This window comes from Globicephala melas, chromosome 8 (genome assembly GCF_963455315.2).
Source record: "Globicephala melas chromosome 8, mGloMel1.2, whole genome shotgun sequence".
Classification (NCBI taxonomy): Eukaryota; Metazoa; Chordata; class Mammalia; order Artiodactyla; family Delphinidae; genus Globicephala; species Globicephala melas.
Genome location: NC_083321.1, coordinates 8,384,650 through 8,405,133, shown reverse-complemented (window position 1 = coordinate 8,405,133; position 20,484 = coordinate 8,384,650). Strand labels below are relative to the sequence as shown.

Here is a 20,484-nt window from a genome sequence, read left to right as displayed (position 1 = left end):
CTTTCAGCCTTCACATCTTCCCTGACTCCATCTTCCTAGATGAAACATACCACCACACCCTACCATTTCTTCCTTTTATGACTTAAGCTCCTGGTTTGGCAAAGACTATTATAACAGTGAAGGAGTATCTACAGGAGAAAGGCCTTCCCTAACAATCAGGAAAGACCAGATTTCTGGGCCCAGTTTCGTACTAACCGTAACAGCATGAGTAAATCACTTTACTTCTCTGTGTCTCAGTTTCGTCTACAAAATCAGGCAGTTAGGTAAAGCCATTTTATAGCCCTAAAATTCAATCTCTGTTGAACAAGTGAAAATTTCCTGAATATCTAAATTGGCCAAACTTGCTGGGTAACGTATTCATGCCTTGGCTTAATTTAAAATTGTATAGTCCTGGCTAAAGAACAGATCAAAATTTACGATGATAAAAACATTAAAGCAACTTGCTCAGCAAGGACCCCACCAAAGACCTGGGGGTTTGTTTTAGGAGTTTTTTAAGGGGGAGAGATACTCCATTTGCAGTGAAATTACTCCCACTTCTCAGTAATCTTATACTCTGGAGATCTAACCTCCAGGGATAGTACTAGAAAAAGCTTTAAGTGGCAACCTTATATGCCTTCTCCCTTTAGCGAAGCAATCATTTCCCAAGGTCCAGATATGCATTCTGAGATGATGACAACAGTAATGCTCACTTACATGAACAGTTAATGTTCGATATGAAGAGGTAATGCTCTATTATGTTCATTTATATGAGTAACAGATGTGACATCTTATACACATACAAAGATATGGCCTGACCACAGTCACATCTATCTCTATTTTTTTTTTTTGGGCCACACCACGCAGTTTCTAGGATCCTAGTTCCCCGATCATCTGTATACATTTAAGTGAACTTAAAACCTAAGTTTAGGGAAAACCTAAGTTTAGTGAACTTAAAACCTAAGTTAAAAAAAAAAAAAGTGAGTGGTAGAACTATATCATACTGCCAATTCTGATTAGTGCTGTAAATAGCTCATAGTAATACCGCATCAGCCGTCATTTCGAAGTATGTAGAAATGTTGAAAATATTTGGATAATTAAAAAGGACTCCAATAGTTGATGTGGAAGCTACAACATTTTTTCTAATTACTTTTAAAGTACTGATGTATCCTTTACTTTGGACACAACACACCTTAATCCAGACTAACCAATAGGTTTAAGTATGCCTATTCAAACAATCGCTGTATGATTGGATTCAATGGAGAAGCTCTGCACTAAAACAAAAACAGACAACCCAAATAGAATGGCTGAAAGACTAACAAGTGAAATTAATTATTATAGGGACAAATTTGTAGAGATCTGAGCAAATTACAGCACTGATTCTTCCTAGAATTATTTCTGAATTTTCAAAGGACTGAAAGAAAAAAAAAAAAAAAGTAGCTGCTCAGGCTAAATACAAGTAGCTGAGACTAGTGAATTATAATTGGCCTTTCTGCTCCTATGGAAAATGTAAATTTTAAGAAATAAGTCCTATCAGAAAAAACATCATGGGGAAAAAAGTTTAAATGTCCCTCAAATACTTGAGAAGACCATCTGAACAGTGATAAATTCAATGAAACTAGTTATTTGGAAGCAATTACAATTGCTATTTCAGATAATTCAGACAGAATTTAGTAGATCAAGTCAACAGTTTAGACCAGGGTTTCTCAACCTCAGCACCACTGGTATTTTGGGCTGGATAACTCTTTGTTGTGGGGAGCTACCCCATTCACTGCAAGATATTTAGCAGCATCTCTGGCCTCTACCCACCGGATACCAGTAGTGCTTCCTCCTGATTGTGAGACCCAGCAATGTCTCCAGACATTGCTAAGTGTCCCAACCAGGCAAAATCGCCCTGGGTTAAGAGCCACTGGGGTAGAGCCAGCCTCAGTACTCATCCTTACTGTCCAGAGAGTTTTGAAAAGCAAATCCTAACTACAGTTATAGAAACATTTCACTGAGTAGCGTGCATGACTCAGGGTAAAGTTATGACCTGAGTTTTCCACTCTCCTGAAATACCACATTTTCTAAAGGGCAAAAGCAACACACCCAAAAACAGAAGCATACCATTTTCATGCCTTGTTCTTACTGGCAGTCTTTAAAGTTCCTAATTCACAGAAAAGGCCAAAGAAAACACATCATCATATGTAAGGCTAAGTACACTAAAGCCCTCAGCCACCTCTACAACTGCTGGGTGTGGCTCTTTTTTGGTGATGGTGAGGGAGTGCTTTTATACACTGTTAGGTCTCAAGGCAGTAAGCATGCTGGTAGATACACGTATATTTTTAAGGTTGTTTCAGTGAAAATTCTATTTAAATGCAACTTAACAGAATAGGGGAAATTTGTACCTTAGCACAGAATGCTGAACAAAACCACATTTTCTTTGTCAATTAAGAATTCTGTAGTGCTTAATGGATTTATGAAGATCAACTATGACTAAACAGTATTAAAGATTCAGAAATGCAGAGATTGGGCTGAATCTAAAAATGATGCCAGGCTATACTACAGGCATCTAATTTAATACAGCATTTAATAGAATAGATGCCAGGCTAGTCTATTAAAAAGATAAAAATCTTTTTAACAGAATGAATTCAATATTCATCTTATTTGACTTTACCCTAAAAATGAGACCACCCCCAAAATCAATCTGGTTACCTGAAGGTTTTAATTACCTGTATTCCAGTTGAATAAGCTTTAACTGGCAATATTTGATTTGGAGTCCTTATCATTTCAAGACAAAAAGAGTTAATCTACTTCTTTGCTTATTCACCTACTATACCACTAAAACCTATTTTCTGATTTGTAATATATTGATACTTTATCTGTGAAATATATGTAACACATTCTAACAATCAAAACATATTCTAACAATCTAAACACATACCAATAAAAGGCATTCTTTAGATATGTGCATGGAAGAGTATCAACTCAATACAAAAATACTGATATTACAAATTATACTTCCTATAAAGTAATAAATCAATTCAAATTAAGCAACCACCTACAGAGAAATTTGTATATATTAGTACAGAAATTAAATTACTTGGGTTTTGGGTTTGTTTTTTTTTTAAAACTGTTGCCTAGTCCCTCAATATATTAAATCAGAATCTGTGAGTGGGCCCCAAGCATTGGCAGGTTTTAAAAACCTCAAGTTATTCTAATGCACAGCAGCAGGGCGGAGAACCACAGCTCTACAGCAATTAAAAGACTTTTCTCGTTTAACTAAAAGCTTTCCACTCACTTTTCCCCCTTGATATTTTTTAGAATATGTTCCTAGAATCTCAAAGATAAGTCAGGAAAATGTTTTAAAATTCAGACTAACTTTAAACTGTAGTTGTGTTAAACAATTTCTCAGTATAAGACACAAGGCCATAGAAAGTTTAACAGGCATGCCGAGTCACTGCAGGTAAATTTTAAACCTCAAACAAGTTCACACAACCCAGGGTTCCCTAAGGTACTTGAAAGAAATCTTAGAATATGTGACCAAACTGTGAGTAATGACTACCACTGGGGAATTGGGGAAGTAGAGGTGACTTTATATTTCTTGCTTCTTACAATTCTCTATTATTTCATTTTAAATAACTAGTGTGAGTATACCTTTTATTATATGACTCAGGAGTCATAAAAATGAAAAATGCATGTGCTACGCCATAGAAAACCAATTCTAAAAAAGCCTAATCTAAACAAGTCCTACTTAGTGAAAACTGAGACAATTATGCTAGTACACATCATCACATTTATCCTTACTTTTTACTACTTTTCTTAATTTTATGATTACTCCAATAAGACAGTTAACAACAGCTAATAAAACAACCTGCTCTACTAGTGTAATGCTTCATTAGGTAGAGGTCTTCTTCAATCAAGCGTTTTCTTTACAGGCGTTAAAGCAGCAACAGAGATTTCTATACTATGAGCTGGTTTCTGTGGGGATTGAAAAAAAACAGTAATTTGAAATTCAGTACACTGCAATGCTGAATACTTGTCGCGGTTTAAAACTACGTAGCTTTTGCTTCTCCAAAAGCCAGCCAAAATGTGAAACCACGTTTTTGGTCCGTTAGTTCTTTTCTCTCCTTCCCAAAACATTCCATCCAACTTCATATTCAAACGTGAGGACTAAGATTTATTAAAAGTGTCTTCAAACAATGTTCTTTTCTTTATTTTTTTTTTTGCCTTTAGGTTTCGCAAGTGAAAACTTCTGGCCATTTCAACAGCACACACAGCAAACAAGAATAAAGCCAGGTAGAACGACAGATGAAATTAAAATCCATGAATTTATGGTGACTATTTGTTTTCTCTTTAATACTTTCCCTATGCTTTGTGTCTTCAAGAAAGCAAAAGAACAACGTACTGTACCAAACGTACTAAAAGAACTTCCTAAAAATCAATTTAGGCCACATTCTTTTATCTCCTTAGAGAGATAAGTGCGGGTTGAAAATTGACTTCCCTAAAACCTCCTGTAACTCAAGGTCTTTAGGATAAAAATAAAGCTTCCAACTCAAAGACGCTTCGCAGCCCTCCAGAGCTTTTTAAAAGGGTGAACAATAAAGCATCTACCTTCCCCACTCCCTGGGCCCGTTAATACGGCCAGAGCCACTCGGCCCGAGGTTTCCCGGCCCGCGAGCGAGCGAGCGAAGCGCCTAGGCAGGGAGAAGGCAGCAGCCCGGAGCGCCCAGCTCAGCCTCTAAACGCCGCCCCAGGACCACCGACCCTCGGGGTACTAACGGCCGTTAGTACCCCGAGGAGTACTAACGGCCGTTAGTACCCCGAGAAGTACTAACGGCCTCCTCCGGGCCCAGGGCCCGACCCCCGAAGGCGGCCGCTCCCGGCCGGTAGCGGAGGAAGGCGTCGCCCGCGTCCGACTGGCCCGGCCTCGCGAGTAGCCCCCGGACCCTAATTCGTCAGCTAAGGGACCCCAGCGAGAGGCGCGCGGTTCCAACCCCGGGACGAGGAAGGGCGGCGGCGCGGGCGTCCGGTCTCCTCGAAACTATAGCAGGGAGGGCGGCGGGGGTGGCCACGGAGCGGGCTCGGGGAAAATAGCGCGCCTCACCTGCTCCTCCCGATGCAGCCGCTACCACTCGCTGAAGGGACAACATGGAGCCTCCGCCTCCAGCAGAAGGAGCAGGAGCTCAGAGAGGGGCGGGATGGGGCGGGAACGAACCAGGCCCTGGCGGCGGGAAACGGGCGTGGCCTGGCTCTACAAACAACTAGGGAGAAGGAGAGGCGCGCGAAACCAAGAGACGGCGCGTAGCGGGCTAGCGTGGATCGACCGGCAGCCAGAAGGGCAGCGAGCGCCGAGACGGCTGGAGCGGGAAAGCGCACGCGGCCGAATTCTGCCACCGCCCGAGGCGTGTGCGCGTGCGCCGGAGTCCGACACCCGCAGCCGGCTACCTGGGGCTGCGCCCTGGGGGCAACCGTCCGTTGGGAATTGTAGTCCCACGCTCTCTGGGTACCCTCCAACGGTTCCCATTCTGCGCACTCATCCGGGCGGGGAGGAAGCGGAAGAGAGGAATGGGGATTGCCGCGGCTCTTCGACGACTGAACTACAACTCCCAGCAGGCTGTGCAGGGAGCGGTGGGCCGCCCAGTCATCCCCGCCCTGCCCTCACTTAGCCTTGAGGCCAGGCCCCTAGCGGAGGCGTTGGTGGAACCGGCCACAGATCCTTGACTGCAGTGTTTGAGACGGTTTCGGTGCTTAACGCTGGCCGGGGCCATAAGGTCGACGGCACTCTGCCCTAAGGACCGAAGGGAGGCCTCAACCCTGGGTGACGTGAGCATCAGTGTTTTTTTAAATGGTTTTGACTTCACAAGGAGAGGAGGTCGTGACTTCATTATCACCATCAGCAACTTCGCTCCATATTCCCGTCCCTGTCCAAGCCTGATGGCGCACCATAGCCACTTCCAGGCAGAGTCCTTCCACTGGCTTTGTCCAGCCTAAGCCATGGCCATATTTTGTAAATCTCCGGCTTAGAGGAGCTTGTTTTTGGAGCTGCTTTGGCAATCACACCCTTACTTAAACTGTATGGTAGATCAGTACAAAACAGGGTTCTCCAAAAATGCTTTTATTCACGCTTCACGTGTGATTGAGAAAATGTCTGTTGTCACAATTGAAGAATATTGTTATTTTGGATTCGTTGGGGTAGGGGCAGTTGTCTTGGGGCTAAATAGCTCATGGAGCTTATGAGAGGCTAAAGCCTCTATTTCCCTCCCCCCCACCCCGACCGCTACCACCTCTTGGCATCACCATTGCCTCATTCACTCGACAAATTATTCCACTTTCTTTCTTCTGCCTCTACATTAACTATTATAACCTACCCAGAACCTCCTTCCAGCTATCTCTAGGCCCTGCCACGCCCTTGAGCTGTTTTTCACTCCCCGAGTGATTAGGCCAGAAGTGAAAAGGTAAAGATAATTCTACCTAATCTTACCTGAAGAGGTCGTGTTTTGATTTCTTTTCCCCTGCACCTTCTGATTCTCTGCAAACTCTCAAGATTATTTGAATACCCTCGGCCAGGCTTTATATTTGAGTCTAGGTTAGATATAAATTAACTCTGGCCAGCAAGAAACTAGATGAGAACTTCAAGACAAGTGGTTCCTGGGGTTTCACATTGGGTATGCAGAAAGCAGGACCTACAGGATGTGACACAAATCCAGGGCGTTATGAGGCATGCTCAGGAGAGAAAGGGGCCAGAGGCTAATGACTTGTCACAGTTGCAACATGCAGTGTAAGATTTTAAAATTGAGCATACCTCCCAGCATTCTATATTCCCCTTCCCATCCTTCTCCATAAGACTTCTCACCATCTAACTTTAAGTTTTACTTTTATTTTTGTTTGTGTCTTCCCACTAGAATATAAGTTCCAAATGGACAGGAATTTTTGTTTTGGTTCACTGCTCTATCTCCAGTGCTGCCAAACAGTGGCAGGCAGATGGTAGAAACTCAAATATTTATTGAATGGAAGAATAAAGAAGGTATACGTTAGGGACTTCCCTGGTGATGCAGTGGTTAAGAATTCACCTGCCAGTGCAGGGGACATGGGTTCAATCCCTGGTCTGGGAAGATCCCACATGCCCCAGAGCAATTAAACCCAGGTGCCACAACTATTGAAGCCCGCGCCTAGAGCCCGTGCTCCACAACAAGAGAAGCAACCACGATGAGAAGCCTGTGCACCGCAACGAAAAGCAGCCCCTGCTCGCTGCAAGTAGAGAAAGCCCGCGCACAGCAACGAAGACCCAATGCAGCCAAAAATAAATAAATGTTTAAAAAAATACATTACATCTTTCTCAATAACATCAAGGTCAGTGTCAGCACATCAGCTTCCCCATACACTGTAGAAGTTTTGGGCACTTAGAACAACACTACAAATTATAGGTACACTTCAGGATTAGTCACAGCTTAGAAAACAACCCCTGTAAACAAGAAACCTGTTTTGTTATTGTTGTTTCCTTCTCAGGTATCTAGGGTCATCAAAACAGTGGAGGTTCAAAATGCTAAAAATTGATGAAACTGATTTGAGCCAGCCTTCAACCATCTCACTCTGAATTGAGTCATGTGGTATGACCAGAGGCTGAGCTTTCCTTGTGGTTTTCCAGAGTAGATGACATGTAGACATGTTTGAATGGTCAAGGCCACTGGCTTTGTGGTCAGACTGAGCTGGCTCTGAATTCTAGCTCTGATGCTCACTCGCTGGGCAAACTTGGGTGAGTTAGTTAACCTCTCTGAACTCGTTTTATCATCATCTGCCAAATGATTTGAATACTCAAGTCACAGGGTTGTAGGTTAAATGAGATGTAAGTGTTTGGCAATTATGACTGATGCATAATTAGTGCTCAAAAATTGGTAATCATTATATTCATTCTGGAAAAGCAAAACAAAGTCATAAATATTTGAGATGCTGAATTATGTTACAAAGCACAAAAATAGAAAAATTGTTTTCTGCAATAATATCCACTGTGACTCAGGATCCACAGCTTTCCAAAAATAGGGTGTTTATTGCATGCCAGGCACAGTGCTAGGTAGTAATGCTGCAACAATGCATAAGACACATTCTTGTCCTCCAGAGACTCACAGCCTCCTGGGGTAAACAGCCAAGTAAATAATTATCACTCACTGACTGTGCTGACAGCTCAGCCTCCTCTCCTACCACCTACTCGCAGGATCCACATTTAAGCAACAGTCTGGGCACTCAGAAAAGACAGGCTGGACTACTGGCGTCCCTGGTTGTCATTTAAATACCTTACTTTGCTCGTGTATAAAATGGTATATAGGGCTTCCCTGGTGGCACAATGGTTAAGAATCTGCCTGCCAATGCAGGGAACATGGGTTTGAACCCTGATCCGGGAAGATCCCACATGCCGCGAAACAACTAAGCCCGTGCACCACAACTACTGAGCCTGCGCTCTAGAGCCCATGAGCCACAACTACTGAGCCCGCATGCCGCAACTACTGAAGCCCGCGCGCCTAGAGCCTGTGCTCTGCAACAAGAGAAGCCACCGCAGTGAGCAGCCTGCGCACCACAACCAAGAGGAGCTCCTGCTCTCCACAACTAGAGAAAGCCCGCGCGCAGCAACAAAGACCCAACGCAGCCAAAAATAAAAATTAAAAAAAATTTAAAAGTAAAAAAGAAGGATATAGATTTGCTACATTCACCTGTGCACTTTGCCACAAAAAGCTACTAACAGTAATTACCTATGTGAGTGTAGAGGGGGAGACCAGTGGGGGGAGGGGGGTTGGTGATAGAATAAAACTTGATAGTATATATACTTTTGAATATAAACACATATATGGCATGTGACTATATTAGATAATTTTTTTTCTAAAAGTCAAGAAGAAAAATAAACTGGGTAATAAGATGGCCTAGAAAATGATGTGGGAAATTAGCTTTGTAAATACCTGTCCCATAAGGATAGGACCAAGAAAGAAGATTTCCCAGCTCAGTGCCTCAGCAGTAAAAATTGCTCAGAACTCCTGAGAAATGACTGTACTCCAGTGAGCACTTTAACAATCCTACCTGAGCCCTTCCCTGCCTGAAAACTTATGCTGAATCCCCATTAGCCTTAAGATGAACCCTCAATTCTTTAAGGCTCTGTTACTGCTTCTCCACACTCTGGCCCCAACCCATCTCCCCATTTTATCTCCCTCTTGTCCTAATTCAAGCCCTTGGCTCTAGCCAACCTGGGCTAACCGTACCCAAAACATCTCACACTTCTAGGCCTCCAGCCACCACAGAAGGCTGTGTTGTGTTGTGTTGCACTAATGCAGCCTGTGGAGGGGAGGGGCAAGATGGGATCAAATCTAGGCCAAGTTCTGCTAGTCAAGCCAGCAGTGACATGCATCATGGGCTGGGCTGGGCTGGGAGCAAGGGGTGCTTTTTTGTGATTGGTCTGCCCAGAAGGAGGTGTTATTGTATACTTGCTCAAAAACAGCCCATGCATTTGCTTCACACCATTCTCCCTTGCCTTTAATGACCTCCTTACCACTCCAAACTCCTGAGTTAGCTTCTTCATAAAACCTCCCCAAGTCACTATAACTCCATAGTCATTCCCTATACTCTTAAATTCATACAATTCACTTGTCATCTAATCAGAGCATTATAATTTTGTGTTGTTTGGGGGTTGTTTTTGGTTGTTATTTAATTTGTATTTTTTAAACTTTATGTGAGTATGTTCTAAGCCCCAACTAGCTTGTAAGCTCAGGACAAACATATTTTTTGGATCCCTCCAAATTTCCCAGGATACCGTCATACACACAGCAAGTAACCAGTAAACATCTGTGGAACAAACCATGTATACAAATAACATCCCAAGCAAGAGTCAGTCTCAGGGAAATTTACTGATACAGCAAATGAGAGCAGGAAGGAAAGGCAGCTTCAAGAATTGGATCTAGCATAAAGGCCTCTTATGTAAAAAATCTGAAGGGTTTGAAGAGACCACCAAGACCACATCAATGTCTTGATGTTTATCTTCTTTTCTCTCTTTCTAGATATGGAAACAGGATTCCTTTCCAGCCAGGGTCTGCAGATCCTAGCAATTGCTGTCAGAGTTAGGGAACAGCCTCATTCATTTCCTTATCCAGCACCTAATAATGTAAATTTTAAAAATTTATGCATTTATCAGAATGGGTAGATAACTGGCTTGCTTATCAGATTGGATTGCATTTCTCTTTGTCATCTAAGGGACAGGTTGCTGCAGTGTCATCTGATGCTGTTAAGTGCCAGAGTTAGATATTTGCCACAAAGTTATTTTGGGAAATATTCTCTGTGCCTTTTTTCAGAGTGTTTCAATGGCCAGGAGTTTTTTTCCTGTCTGGGCTTTACCTGACCTTAAAAACTGTCAAGGACAGATGTAGTCCACTGACTGTTCTAGAAGATTTCCTCTGGTCAGATCACTTTTCCTCTCTGTGGCTGCTTGGCTGGCTACCTCCCCCTTCAGGAGGTTGCATCTTTACAGGATCTGCTGATCCTGCAATTGCCCTTCTGGTCATCAATTGCTGCTTTAGCAATCACAAAGCCTACAGTCTTCATCTTTATTACTTCCAGTCTACATTTCCGTTTTTAAAAGAATCAGGCACATTTCAAATCACTTGACCAGACGTAGGGAGAAGGCTTTGAATTTTGCAAGCCGACCAAAGAGAAGCCAAAAAGTGAACAAAATCCAGTATAAGCTAGATATCTGGTTTCAAATACAGTTTTCACTAAGGACCTCTTTTAGGCTACGAATAAAATTCAATTACGTGTCTTTTGTGCCATATTCTCAATTTTTAGTACCTCATTTTACCATCCCCCATAACCACAGCCAGGATGTTATCTCCTGGCTCTTCCTTTTTCATTAGCTCAGCGTTTTTTTCATTCAGAATGTGTCCTCTCTATTTAGAGGAAAGGACAACCTTGAGACCCAAGGTGGATACCTCTTTCGGAGCAGTAACGAGATAAGAACATGAAGCAGGTTCTGCGGCTGCATTGCAGTGTGATTGGAATAAGTAATAGTTTTTCACTCTGTACAGCATCTTTCTCCACCTACCAAATGGGAGATCGTGCCATCTCTGCCTCATGGTGATGAGATGTTACGACACATCCAGAAAAATTCATAAAGCACCTTGCAGAGCGGGCCTGCAGAAAACTGTGGTTTTCACCATTGGAGTTAAGAGCGGGAACGCATCAGACAAAAGACATCGGCTCTGGAATCTGTGGGAAAGATATTCTCCACTAACGGAAGCAAAAAGAAACTCCTATCGTTAAGACACATAATTAGCCTACGCTAAAACATTCACAAAACGAGCCGTGAAGCAACAGTAAGCCGCAGGCCCCCCTCCCACTTCGGCCGCAGTGGTGGGCGGGGCTTGATGCTTGGCCACGCCCCTTGCGCCTGGTCCCCGCGGGGCACGGCCCACCCCAGCCACTGGCCCGGGCGCTGGGCGAAGCCAGTTTTGCCCCTCCTTCCCTGTTAGAGCGCGGAGGGACAGTTCTTGCGCCTGCGCCCTGCGTCACTGGGCGCCTCAACTTGACCGCCTCCCGCCCGCGCCACCAGCCCGAGGGCCCTTTGTGCGCCTGCGCGCTCGCGCTTCCGCCCTCTCGCGGCGCTCGGCTAAGGCAGTCTGTCTGTCGGACTCTGTCCTCGGAGCAAGGAGAGGCGAGGCGACTTCGGAGAGCCAGCCGCCCTATTATTTTCTTTTCCCTCCCTCTCTCCCGTCCCACATCGCTATTCACCCCTCTCCCGCCTTTGCTTGCGCAGCCATGGCGGAGCCGTCGGCGGCCACTCAGTCCCCATCCGTCTCCTCGTCATCCTCCGTGGCCGAGTCCTCTGCGCCTGGTGGCGGCGGCGGGAGCCCGGGAGCCTGCCCCGCCCTGGGGACGAAGAGCTGCGGCTCCTCCTGTGCTGGTGAGGCGCGCCGGGGGACCCCGACCTCGGGAGGGGGGTGCCTTCGGGGTCAGGGACTGCAAGTCACTCTTGCGTACTGGAGGCTTCAGCCCCCGGGAAGGAGCGTCTGGAAAATGGGGTAAGGGGGAGGGGAGCGTCAGGTCTTGCAGGCGGTGAGGGAATAACGGGGTGTGAGGAAAACAGGTTGGGGGAGGGGAGATACTCTGGAGAGTGGGCGTTAACGCCGAGACTGGGCAGGTGGGAAAAGACACGGGTTCGGGGGGAGCCGTCCTCTGAACCAGGGTGATTTAGTGGAGGATTAGAGAGATTGAGCGGATTGGGGCAGGTTGGTGGTAGGAGAAATGACTCCTTACGATTTTGAGGGGATGGTGGTGAAAGGGTTGGGTTGCATTGCAGGTTTTGCAAACAGGTGTTGACATAATCAGCCATTCGTAGTCTTCCAAAAATCATGGGTTTTTTTGGTTGCCCGTGGGAAAGATGAGGAAGTTTAATGGAAACACTGAGGCCGTTTTCTATACTGTTTTTATCTGCTGTTAATTTTTTGTGGCCAGACACCGGATGCCCGATTTTTCTGAGGCTCCGAGGTAGAAGGAGGCGTGATGAGAATAGCTCAGGGAAGATTTGGGAGGGAGCTGCTGATGGTCCAAGATGGATCCGTGGCTGCATCTGCAACACAGCCTGCTCTTCACTGGCGCGGCGTGGGGGTGGGGACACGAGGGTAGCTGCTTATATTCTAGAGGATAATAGGTAGAGTCATGCCAAGCCATCAACATATTTTAATTTCATGCTTTTTGTCGGCTATTATTGATCGAAGTATAACAAAAGGGGGTGTTTCCCGCAGACAGGGGGGGAGGGGGAGAAAAGTCAGACAAAGCAGGGGCTGGTTGAACCCCCTTCTCCTCCCATCTCTGTGAAAGACTAGGAGGGAAGCTGCAGGCCGCTTTCAGTTTCCATTGTATAACGCGTCTGCCTGGTGGTGGGAGCTGGCTGGCAAGCTCCCCTCGTGCAGAGATCTGCAGTGCAGATGCCTTCTTGGGGGGGGAAAAAAAAGCACCATGAGCAGGTGGTGATTCTTAAAGGAACTCAGTCTTCCAAGAAAAAGAAAAAAAAAAGCATTTTGTCAAAAGAAGGGCCATAAGCTTGGCAGAGTACAGATAATTTTGCTGTTTATTTAGTTACCTTAAAGGATTTTGAGACGTTTTAAAATGCTTCAACGTCTCCTTTGCCAGAATCTTGGGTTGATTGTTCTAAAGAACAAAACTGATCTTAGCCCTAAATATATTCTCTACGTGTTTTTCGAACAGTGGATTTCCACGTAAGAGCTTTGGTACTCATTTGGATTTTCCAGTGTGGTTATGGCCATTTCAGTAGAAACAGTATCAGAGGAAGCTTCTGCAAGGCCAAGATTACATGTCCAGATAAATGAACGAAGCAAGCAAATTTAGAACCCTTGTCCCCTTTAAACTACCACTGCTTCTCCTCCAAATTTTTGTGTTCTGGGCAAAGGTCCAGATGAACAGCAGCTTCCTTATATATTTAGCAACTTGGTGTTTTGGCTCTAATCACTTGTCATTGGTTACTGTTTGGTTTTTGGCCCTTTTGTGCATACCTTTTGATTTCTCTTGGTTTTAAATTTTTGATACAGTTGAAAAATAAATTAGATACTCTCTCCACCTTAAAGTCTTACCCATTGCAAATATGTATTAATATTGTGTAAAAATCATTAATACAGTTTTAGTGGGTTCAGTGCAAGATCCTCATTTGTCAGGTCAGTACTGGAAAAGTTTAGCTTAAGACACTGCAGTGTATAGTCATCATTTCATTGCAGAAGCTCTTCCTCCTTACAGAATGCTTTCTCCATCTCTGAGGAAATGTCTCAAGCTTTTGCACCATGAAAATAAGATGAAGTCTGTTATTCCAAAATTTGACTCATTTAAAATGGATTCTTGGGCTTCCCTGGTGGCGCAGTAATTGAGAGTCCGCCTGCCGATGCAGGGGACACGGGTTCGTGCCCCGGTCCGGGAAGATCCCATATGCCGCAGAGCCTGCGCGTCCGGAGCCTGTGCTCCGCAACGGGAGAGGCCACAACAGTGAGATGCCTGCGTACCGCAAAAAAAAAAAAAAAAAAGGATTCTTAAAAAATTTACCTTGTTTTAAAAATCTGTAAGTGTTGATGTCAACCTTTAGCTTCACTTTCATTCACCAAGCTCCTCTTGGTTTTAGAGACTTTCAAAAAATAAAAAAAAGAAGAGGAAGTGGTCACTTGGTGCCTGCAGGAGACAATTGTGTCTTGACTGACCTGTCCAAATTTTAGAAATTTAGTTCCTACCTAAAGGTGATCAGCAATAGCACTCGCTCTTCCAGTGCATCGGGTGTTAGTGCAGCTGGCAGTGATGTACGCTTGGAGAAGGTCGGGGCCAGGATTGGCTTCCCAGATTTCTGCCTTTGAAGGAAAGTGAGGATTTCAAAGGCAGAAATTTGAGGTTGAGGTAGAAAATACGGAAATAATGAGTGCTCTTTTCAGGATGAGGGTTGCCTTATTAGACATCAAGTATAGATACCTGTCTATTGTCTGATGTTTAAAAGTGCTTTAATAGCTTGTTGTCTATAGCCTTTGAAATTCTATAACTTGCTAGGGACTATTCTTTATTACTGCTCTGAAAATCATGGTGCCAAAATAAAGCTACATTTCTTGTGTCTGTTTGTGGAAGTTAGCTTAAAGCAAAAACAGCTTGGACAACTAAAAAGTATTTTAATGCTTTAAATACTTCTTTTTCACTCATGAAACTAAGTTGTTCTGTGTACTTTTTAAGGCATCATTTTTACGCTTTGTTCTAACACGTCAATCAATCATATGATTATGTAACTTGTATTTTCAGTCTTAACTCTTAAGTAAAAAAGAACTCTGACCACCCGTTCAACGCTGACAGCTGTATTGTATTCATGTCCCATTAGCAGTGACAGTATAACATGGTGATAAACACACAGACTTGAGCCCCAGAGACACCTAGATTTCAATCCTGTCTCTCTCATTAATTGTATGACCTTGTGTACATCCTAAGCCTCAGGAACGTGACCTAGACAAATTTGCTTTGCTGCCGTTAGATCCTAACTTTGATTGAATAACGATACCTAGTACTTGGTACATCTATTTACAGGTTTGAAACACATAGATACAAAAAACAGTTGAATTACAAGTGAGAAATCATTTAATCTTCCTCTCAGTAAAGGATGCTCTATCTTTTTCTGCTTTCTAAAAGCGAGTCAGTTGTTTCAGCTTTTGACCCCTCATATTAATAAGAGCTGCCACTCCTTCCACTCACCTGATCTGTTAAAGAAGTTGAGGGGGAGCCAGGATGTTTCATAGATCGCTTGGCATCAGTATGCTTAAATACTTTGTGCAGCATTCTGACCATAAGTATAGTCATGATACATTGTGAAACTCCTATCAGTGGAAGCAAGAGTACAGGAGACAGCAAGAATGCATGGTCATGTCAATATGGTTCACAAATGCCTGTTGACTAAGGTGGTTTTTATTCCCCAGGAATAGAAGATTTCTTTTAATGCTGTTTTCTTTTAGAGTCAATTCACAAATAGTTTAACGACTATGATCAAACAAACCAGTCTACATATATTTAACACTTACACCTTCCTTAAATTGAAATCTCTTGGGAATTGTTTAGGTAGTAGCTGGTAAGAGCATCAGTGTTTTTATTTTTATTATTTTAGTGATGGTCTGAAAACAAAATAAAACTCATACTATTGCTTTTATTGTATTCTGTGGTGAGGAAATGATATACTGGTCCTGATATAGGAGGCACCTGTTTAATCCTGTGCAGGTTACAAACGTTTGTAACCAAAGCTTGGTAGTGAAGGCATTGGTGCTGTGCCTTTGAAGGGCCAGGGGAAAGTTAAGGTTTCCAGTTTTGTGTGAGCCAAGAGGTTGTTTGTTCTTTAGAAGGGCGCTTCTCTTTAGACTAGCCATAAACCTAGAATTTACCACTTTTGTAATTCTGAGCAGAATTAACAAAAGCTCCAAATAAATGGTTAGCTATGCATATTCGTTGCGTGTACCTAGCTTATAGTTTGTGTTCAACTTTATTGTTAATGATGAATTTATAACTGCCTCCTAAACTGTACAGACTTGTGAAAAATATATAAATTTCATAATAAAACGTTTAAAATAAAAACTACCAAGTCGGTATTATGTTCGTATCAGGAGTTGTGCAGGAGACTGACAGCTTTTATTCTGTTTATTCATAACAACTATTCTAGAAATAATTTGGATCATCGGGTATGTTATAGGTGTTTTGAAAAAGTACGTATGCTACATAAGTTTAGCTGTAATCAGTATTGCTTGCGATTACATCATTGAAGTCTTTTACTGCATATCTGACTAGTAACATCTGTTATTAGAGTATGACATGTTACTCTGTAATACTGCAATTTCAGAGAGAATCTGTTTATTTATTTATTTATTTTTTTGACGGGGTCGGGGGAGCCTGCACTGCATGGCTTGTGGGATCTTAGTTCCCCGACAAGGGACTGAACCCGGGCCACGGCAGTGAAAGCGCCGAGTCCTAACCACTGGACCGCCAGGGAATTCCCAGAGAGAATCCCTTTAAATACTGTATAGGATTTGCATTTCTGTTTTACGTTTTGGGGTGGTGGTGGTAATTGTTACCAATTAGCCTCCTCTTGTGATGGTCTCTTTAAATTTCAAAGAAATATTCGTATCTGTTTTTTCCAATCTGCGTATCTGTTTTTTCCAATCTACTGGTTGAGTTTTGCCTGTAAGCACATCATCATAACCTAGTGGGGAGGCGGGTTCGGGGGGCGGCAGAAGGAGCTGTTTGACTTGTTCCTCACTGGCAGTTTGCCCTTGAGGGTCTATTGAAGGGTATTCTGAAAAACATTTTTAGCAAAACTAATACAGAGCCACCTGAAGGCATTTCAGCAGTGAGCATTGTCTTCTTTTTACATAAAGGTGGAAATATTTGATTTTTTATATCTTATCTTTGTGTATTGCTTTATGGTTTGATTTGTGCCCATACATTAACTTAATTCAACAAATGTTTGAGCATACATTAAAGCTCTTTGTTAGGTGCTGTGCGTACAACATCTCTCTAAGAGGCTGTATTCAATAGGAGAAAGACTTATATTTTTTATCTGTGAGGTGGGTAGTGAAATAAATCTCACTTTACAGATGAGGAATCAGAAATTAAGTGATATGCCCAAAGGTTTGTGTCCGTGAAGTTGAAGATAGGATAAAACAGGGATAGAGGACCAACTCAGTTCTTTCAAATATGTACACTGCCTCTCTTTGAAATTTGAAACAACATGCGATAAAAACGGTTCAGTCACTCTCTTGAATTCAGTTATTGGTTTACTGAGTCCAGTTAACTTAGAAACCGTCACTTCTGGTCCCATGGTTCCTAAGCCGGGTGCCTTTTTGCTCCACCGTTCTACAGAAACATCTCTTGTCAAGTTCACCAGTTACTTTCCACGTTGTTAAATCCAGTGGTTACTTCTCTTCCTCATTTTATTTTATTTTATTTTATTTTTTCTAAATTTATTTATTTATTTTTGGCTGCGTTGGATCTTCTTTGCTGTGTGCGGGCTTTCTCTAGCTGTGGTGAGCAGGGGCTACTCTTCGTTGCGGTGTGCGGGCTCCGCATTGCAGTGGGTTCTCTCATGCGGAGCTCTAGGCACTAGGCACGTGGGCTTCAGTAGTTGTGGCACACGGGCTCAGTAGTTGTGGCTCGCAGGCTTTAGAGCACAGGCTCAGTAGTTGTGGCGCAAGGACTTAGTTGCTCCGCGGCATGTAGGATCTTCCCGGACCAGGGCTCGAACCCGTGTCCCCTGCATTGGCAGGCGGATTCTTAACCACTGCACCACCAGGGAAGCCCTCTTCCTCATTTTAAATGCCCTTGATTCCTCCCTTTCCTTCATATAACAATTAGCAAATCCTGTTGATTCTACCTTCAGAATATATTCAGTGACTACTAGTTTTCTCAAGTTCCATTGCTACTACCCTGGTCCAGGCTGTTATCATAGCTCTCCTGGATCACTGCAGTTGCCTCCTAAGTGGTCTCCAGACTTTCTCCCTTGGCTCTCTTCAGTCTTTTCTCTGCACAGCAGCTGGTGTAAGCCTGCGAAAAATGTAAGTCAGATTATTTCACTCATTGGCAAATGCTCCAGTAGCTTCTGATCCCACTCAGATTAAATGCTGAAGTCCTTCGAAGGCTTATGAAGCCCTGTAATATCTGGTCCCAGCCTCCCCCTTGCTCACCCAGCTTTAGCCACACTGATCTTGCTGTTCTTCACACCAGGAGTAGCTCTCTACCGCAGTCTTATTTGCTGTTCACTGTACCTAGAATGCTCTTCCCTCATACATTCTCGCAGCTCTTCACTCTCTCACCTCCTTTAGGTCTTTTCCTGGCCACCTGATCTAACTTGCACAAGAGAAAAAACACCTTATAGGCCTTTCCTGCTTTATTTTTCTTACCACTTGTCATAATCTATCTTACAGTATTTGACTTATTTATTTTGTATATTGTCTGTCTGCCACGGTAGAATATAAGTTCCATCAGAGTGGAGATTTTTGCTGCTTTATTCACTGCTCTATCTCTAATGCCTGAACAGAACCTGGCACAAAGCAGACCCTCAGATGTTTTTGAAAGAGAGCAGAGACCTTATTGTTTTTGTCCAGCAACTAAAACTAATCCTGGGCTCATAATAGATGTTCAATAAATTTATGGAATGGCTAGATAGTTGGAGAAACCCTATTCCCAGAAAAATATGCATATAAATGAAGTATTGCGTGAACTTTCACAGATTCATGAACTACTATGAAATCTACTCATAAACCTCAGGTAAAGAAAATTTAGTTTTTAAAAGTCAAATTATAAGCATTGCAAAAACTTACACATACGGAAATTGATATATTCATTTAGGTGCTGAGGAGAGAATTTTCATGTAAGCGCATAAAACTGTATCCAAATATATCGTACGTTACTGTCCTTACTTCTGGACTTTAGGTATTAAGTCCACTAATGGCTTTAATCCATAAAATTATAACCACTTGAATGCCACATTTTGTGTATTAGAAAGAGACTCACTTCCAATAAGGACTCAATGGTAGGCTAGTCTGATGTGTCAGAATTTTAAAATATGTTAGAATAAGTTTGATTTCCATCTTACTCCTAACAGAATCTGAGATTTTGATCTGATACGTTTCAAGCATTATTTGGAGAAGGGTAAGATATTCCTAACAACAGTAAATGTAGCACTGCTTTAGAAGTTGGGTTATTAAAATATTTGTAACCAATTTACTGTTTATACAGTCCAATTTGTTTCTTTCTGTCAGGCTTTCTAATGTTTCTTGTGCGACAAGAGTTCTGCTTATTTTTCCTCTTAGATTGCATATGCATTTACTCCACAAACGTACAAAGAAAGCTTTCCAACTCTTTTTAGTGTTGTAACAGAGTGAGCATCTTGACTTATACCAGAGGGAACTACATTACTACATTAGTAGGACTAATATCCAGTAGGTACTCAAAGTCTGTTTTTGAAATAACAATTTAAACTTTTACTATTTAGTTTTCACCAAACATTCATTAAGGCTCTATAACGTTCAGGCCTCCATATTCTGTGCCTTCTACTATATGCTGACCATCATATTCTGTGCCTTATGAAAGATACAGGGACATGTAAGGTGGCCCTTAGCCGTAAGGTGCTTCCAGTCAGGTTGGAATTTATTTCCAATAGCAAATAAATTGAATTTATTTAACTAGATATTAGATCTTATCTAGGTTTATTGGTTCCAGAGGACCAAAACATTACTAATTGGTCTATTTGCCGTAGTTATATTAGCTCTAGTAAATTAAAAATTAGCCTGCCAGTTTATGTAGATTCTCCCCATGCCTTAAGTTTGGAAAGTGCTTAGTAACTTGCTTCCAAAGGGCACAGTGTAGAAGGGGAGAAGTACTACCATGGAGAAACTTGGCAAACTCTACCTCAGCCAGGGGATCAAGGTTAATATCATCAGTGGTAAGTCACATTGATAGTATGAACCGTTGATATGGTATGACAAGGATGGCCCTTCATCTCAGTGGAGGATTACCTCCCTAAAACTCATAACTCCAGTCTAACCATGAGAAAAACATCAGACAAATCCAAATTGAGGGGCATTCTGTAAAATATCTGAGCAGCACTGCTCAAAATTGTCCAGATCATCAAAAGTAAGGAAAGTCTGAGAAATTGTCGTAGCCCACAGGAGGCTCCAGAGACATGATGACAAAACATGACGTGGTATCCTGGATGGGATCTTAGAACATGAAGGGGGCATTAGGGAAAAATTAATGAAATCACAACGAAGTGTGGGCTTTACTTATTAGTAGTGTATCAACATCAGTTCATTAACTCTGACAAATGTACCACAATACTAATGTAACATGTTAATGGCGGAAACAGTGCTGGATATAAAGCAACACTCTGCAATCTTTTTGCCTTTTCTGTAAATCTAAAATTATTCTAAAATAATTTTTTTTCAAAAAGACAGAGAGAGAAAGACTTAATCATGAAATAGAAATTAT

At 42.7% G+C, this 20,484-nt stretch overlaps 2 protein-coding genes across 8 annotated transcripts in view; one reads left to right on the top strand and one right to left on the bottom strand.

Moving 5' to 3' along the window:
- Positions 1-5,501, bottom strand: part of ATL3 (atlastin GTPase 3) — a 50,984-nt gene extending 45,483 nt beyond the window's left edge. Inside the window, exon 1 of one of the 4 annotated variants that reach the window (XM_030833827.2) lies at positions 5,404-5,501. In XM_030833827.2, coding sequence (XP_030689687.1) covers positions 5,404-5,482 — 79 coding nt within the window. In that variant the 5' untranslated portion in view covers positions 5,483-5,501. Of the gene's footprint in view, positions 1-3,829; positions 3,940-5,062; positions 5,371-5,403 lie in introns of those variants that run through there. The other 3 variants (XM_030833828.2, XM_030833829.2, XM_030833830.3) reach the window with 3 other exon arrangements.
- Positions 5,502-11,510: 6,009 nt separating this feature from the next.
- Positions 11,511-20,484, top strand: part of RTN3 (reticulon 3) — a 62,704-nt gene continuing 53,730 nt past the window's right edge. For 3 of the 4 annotated variants that reach the window (XM_030833831.3, XM_060303049.1, XM_060303048.1), the window contains exon 1: positions 11,601-11,887. In XM_030833831.3, coding sequence (XP_030689691.1) covers positions 11,743-11,887 — 145 coding nt within the window. In that variant the 5' untranslated portion in view covers positions 11,601-11,742. Of the gene's footprint in view, positions 11,888-20,484 lie in introns of all 4 variants that reach the window. The other variant, XM_060303047.1, reaches the window with a different exon arrangement.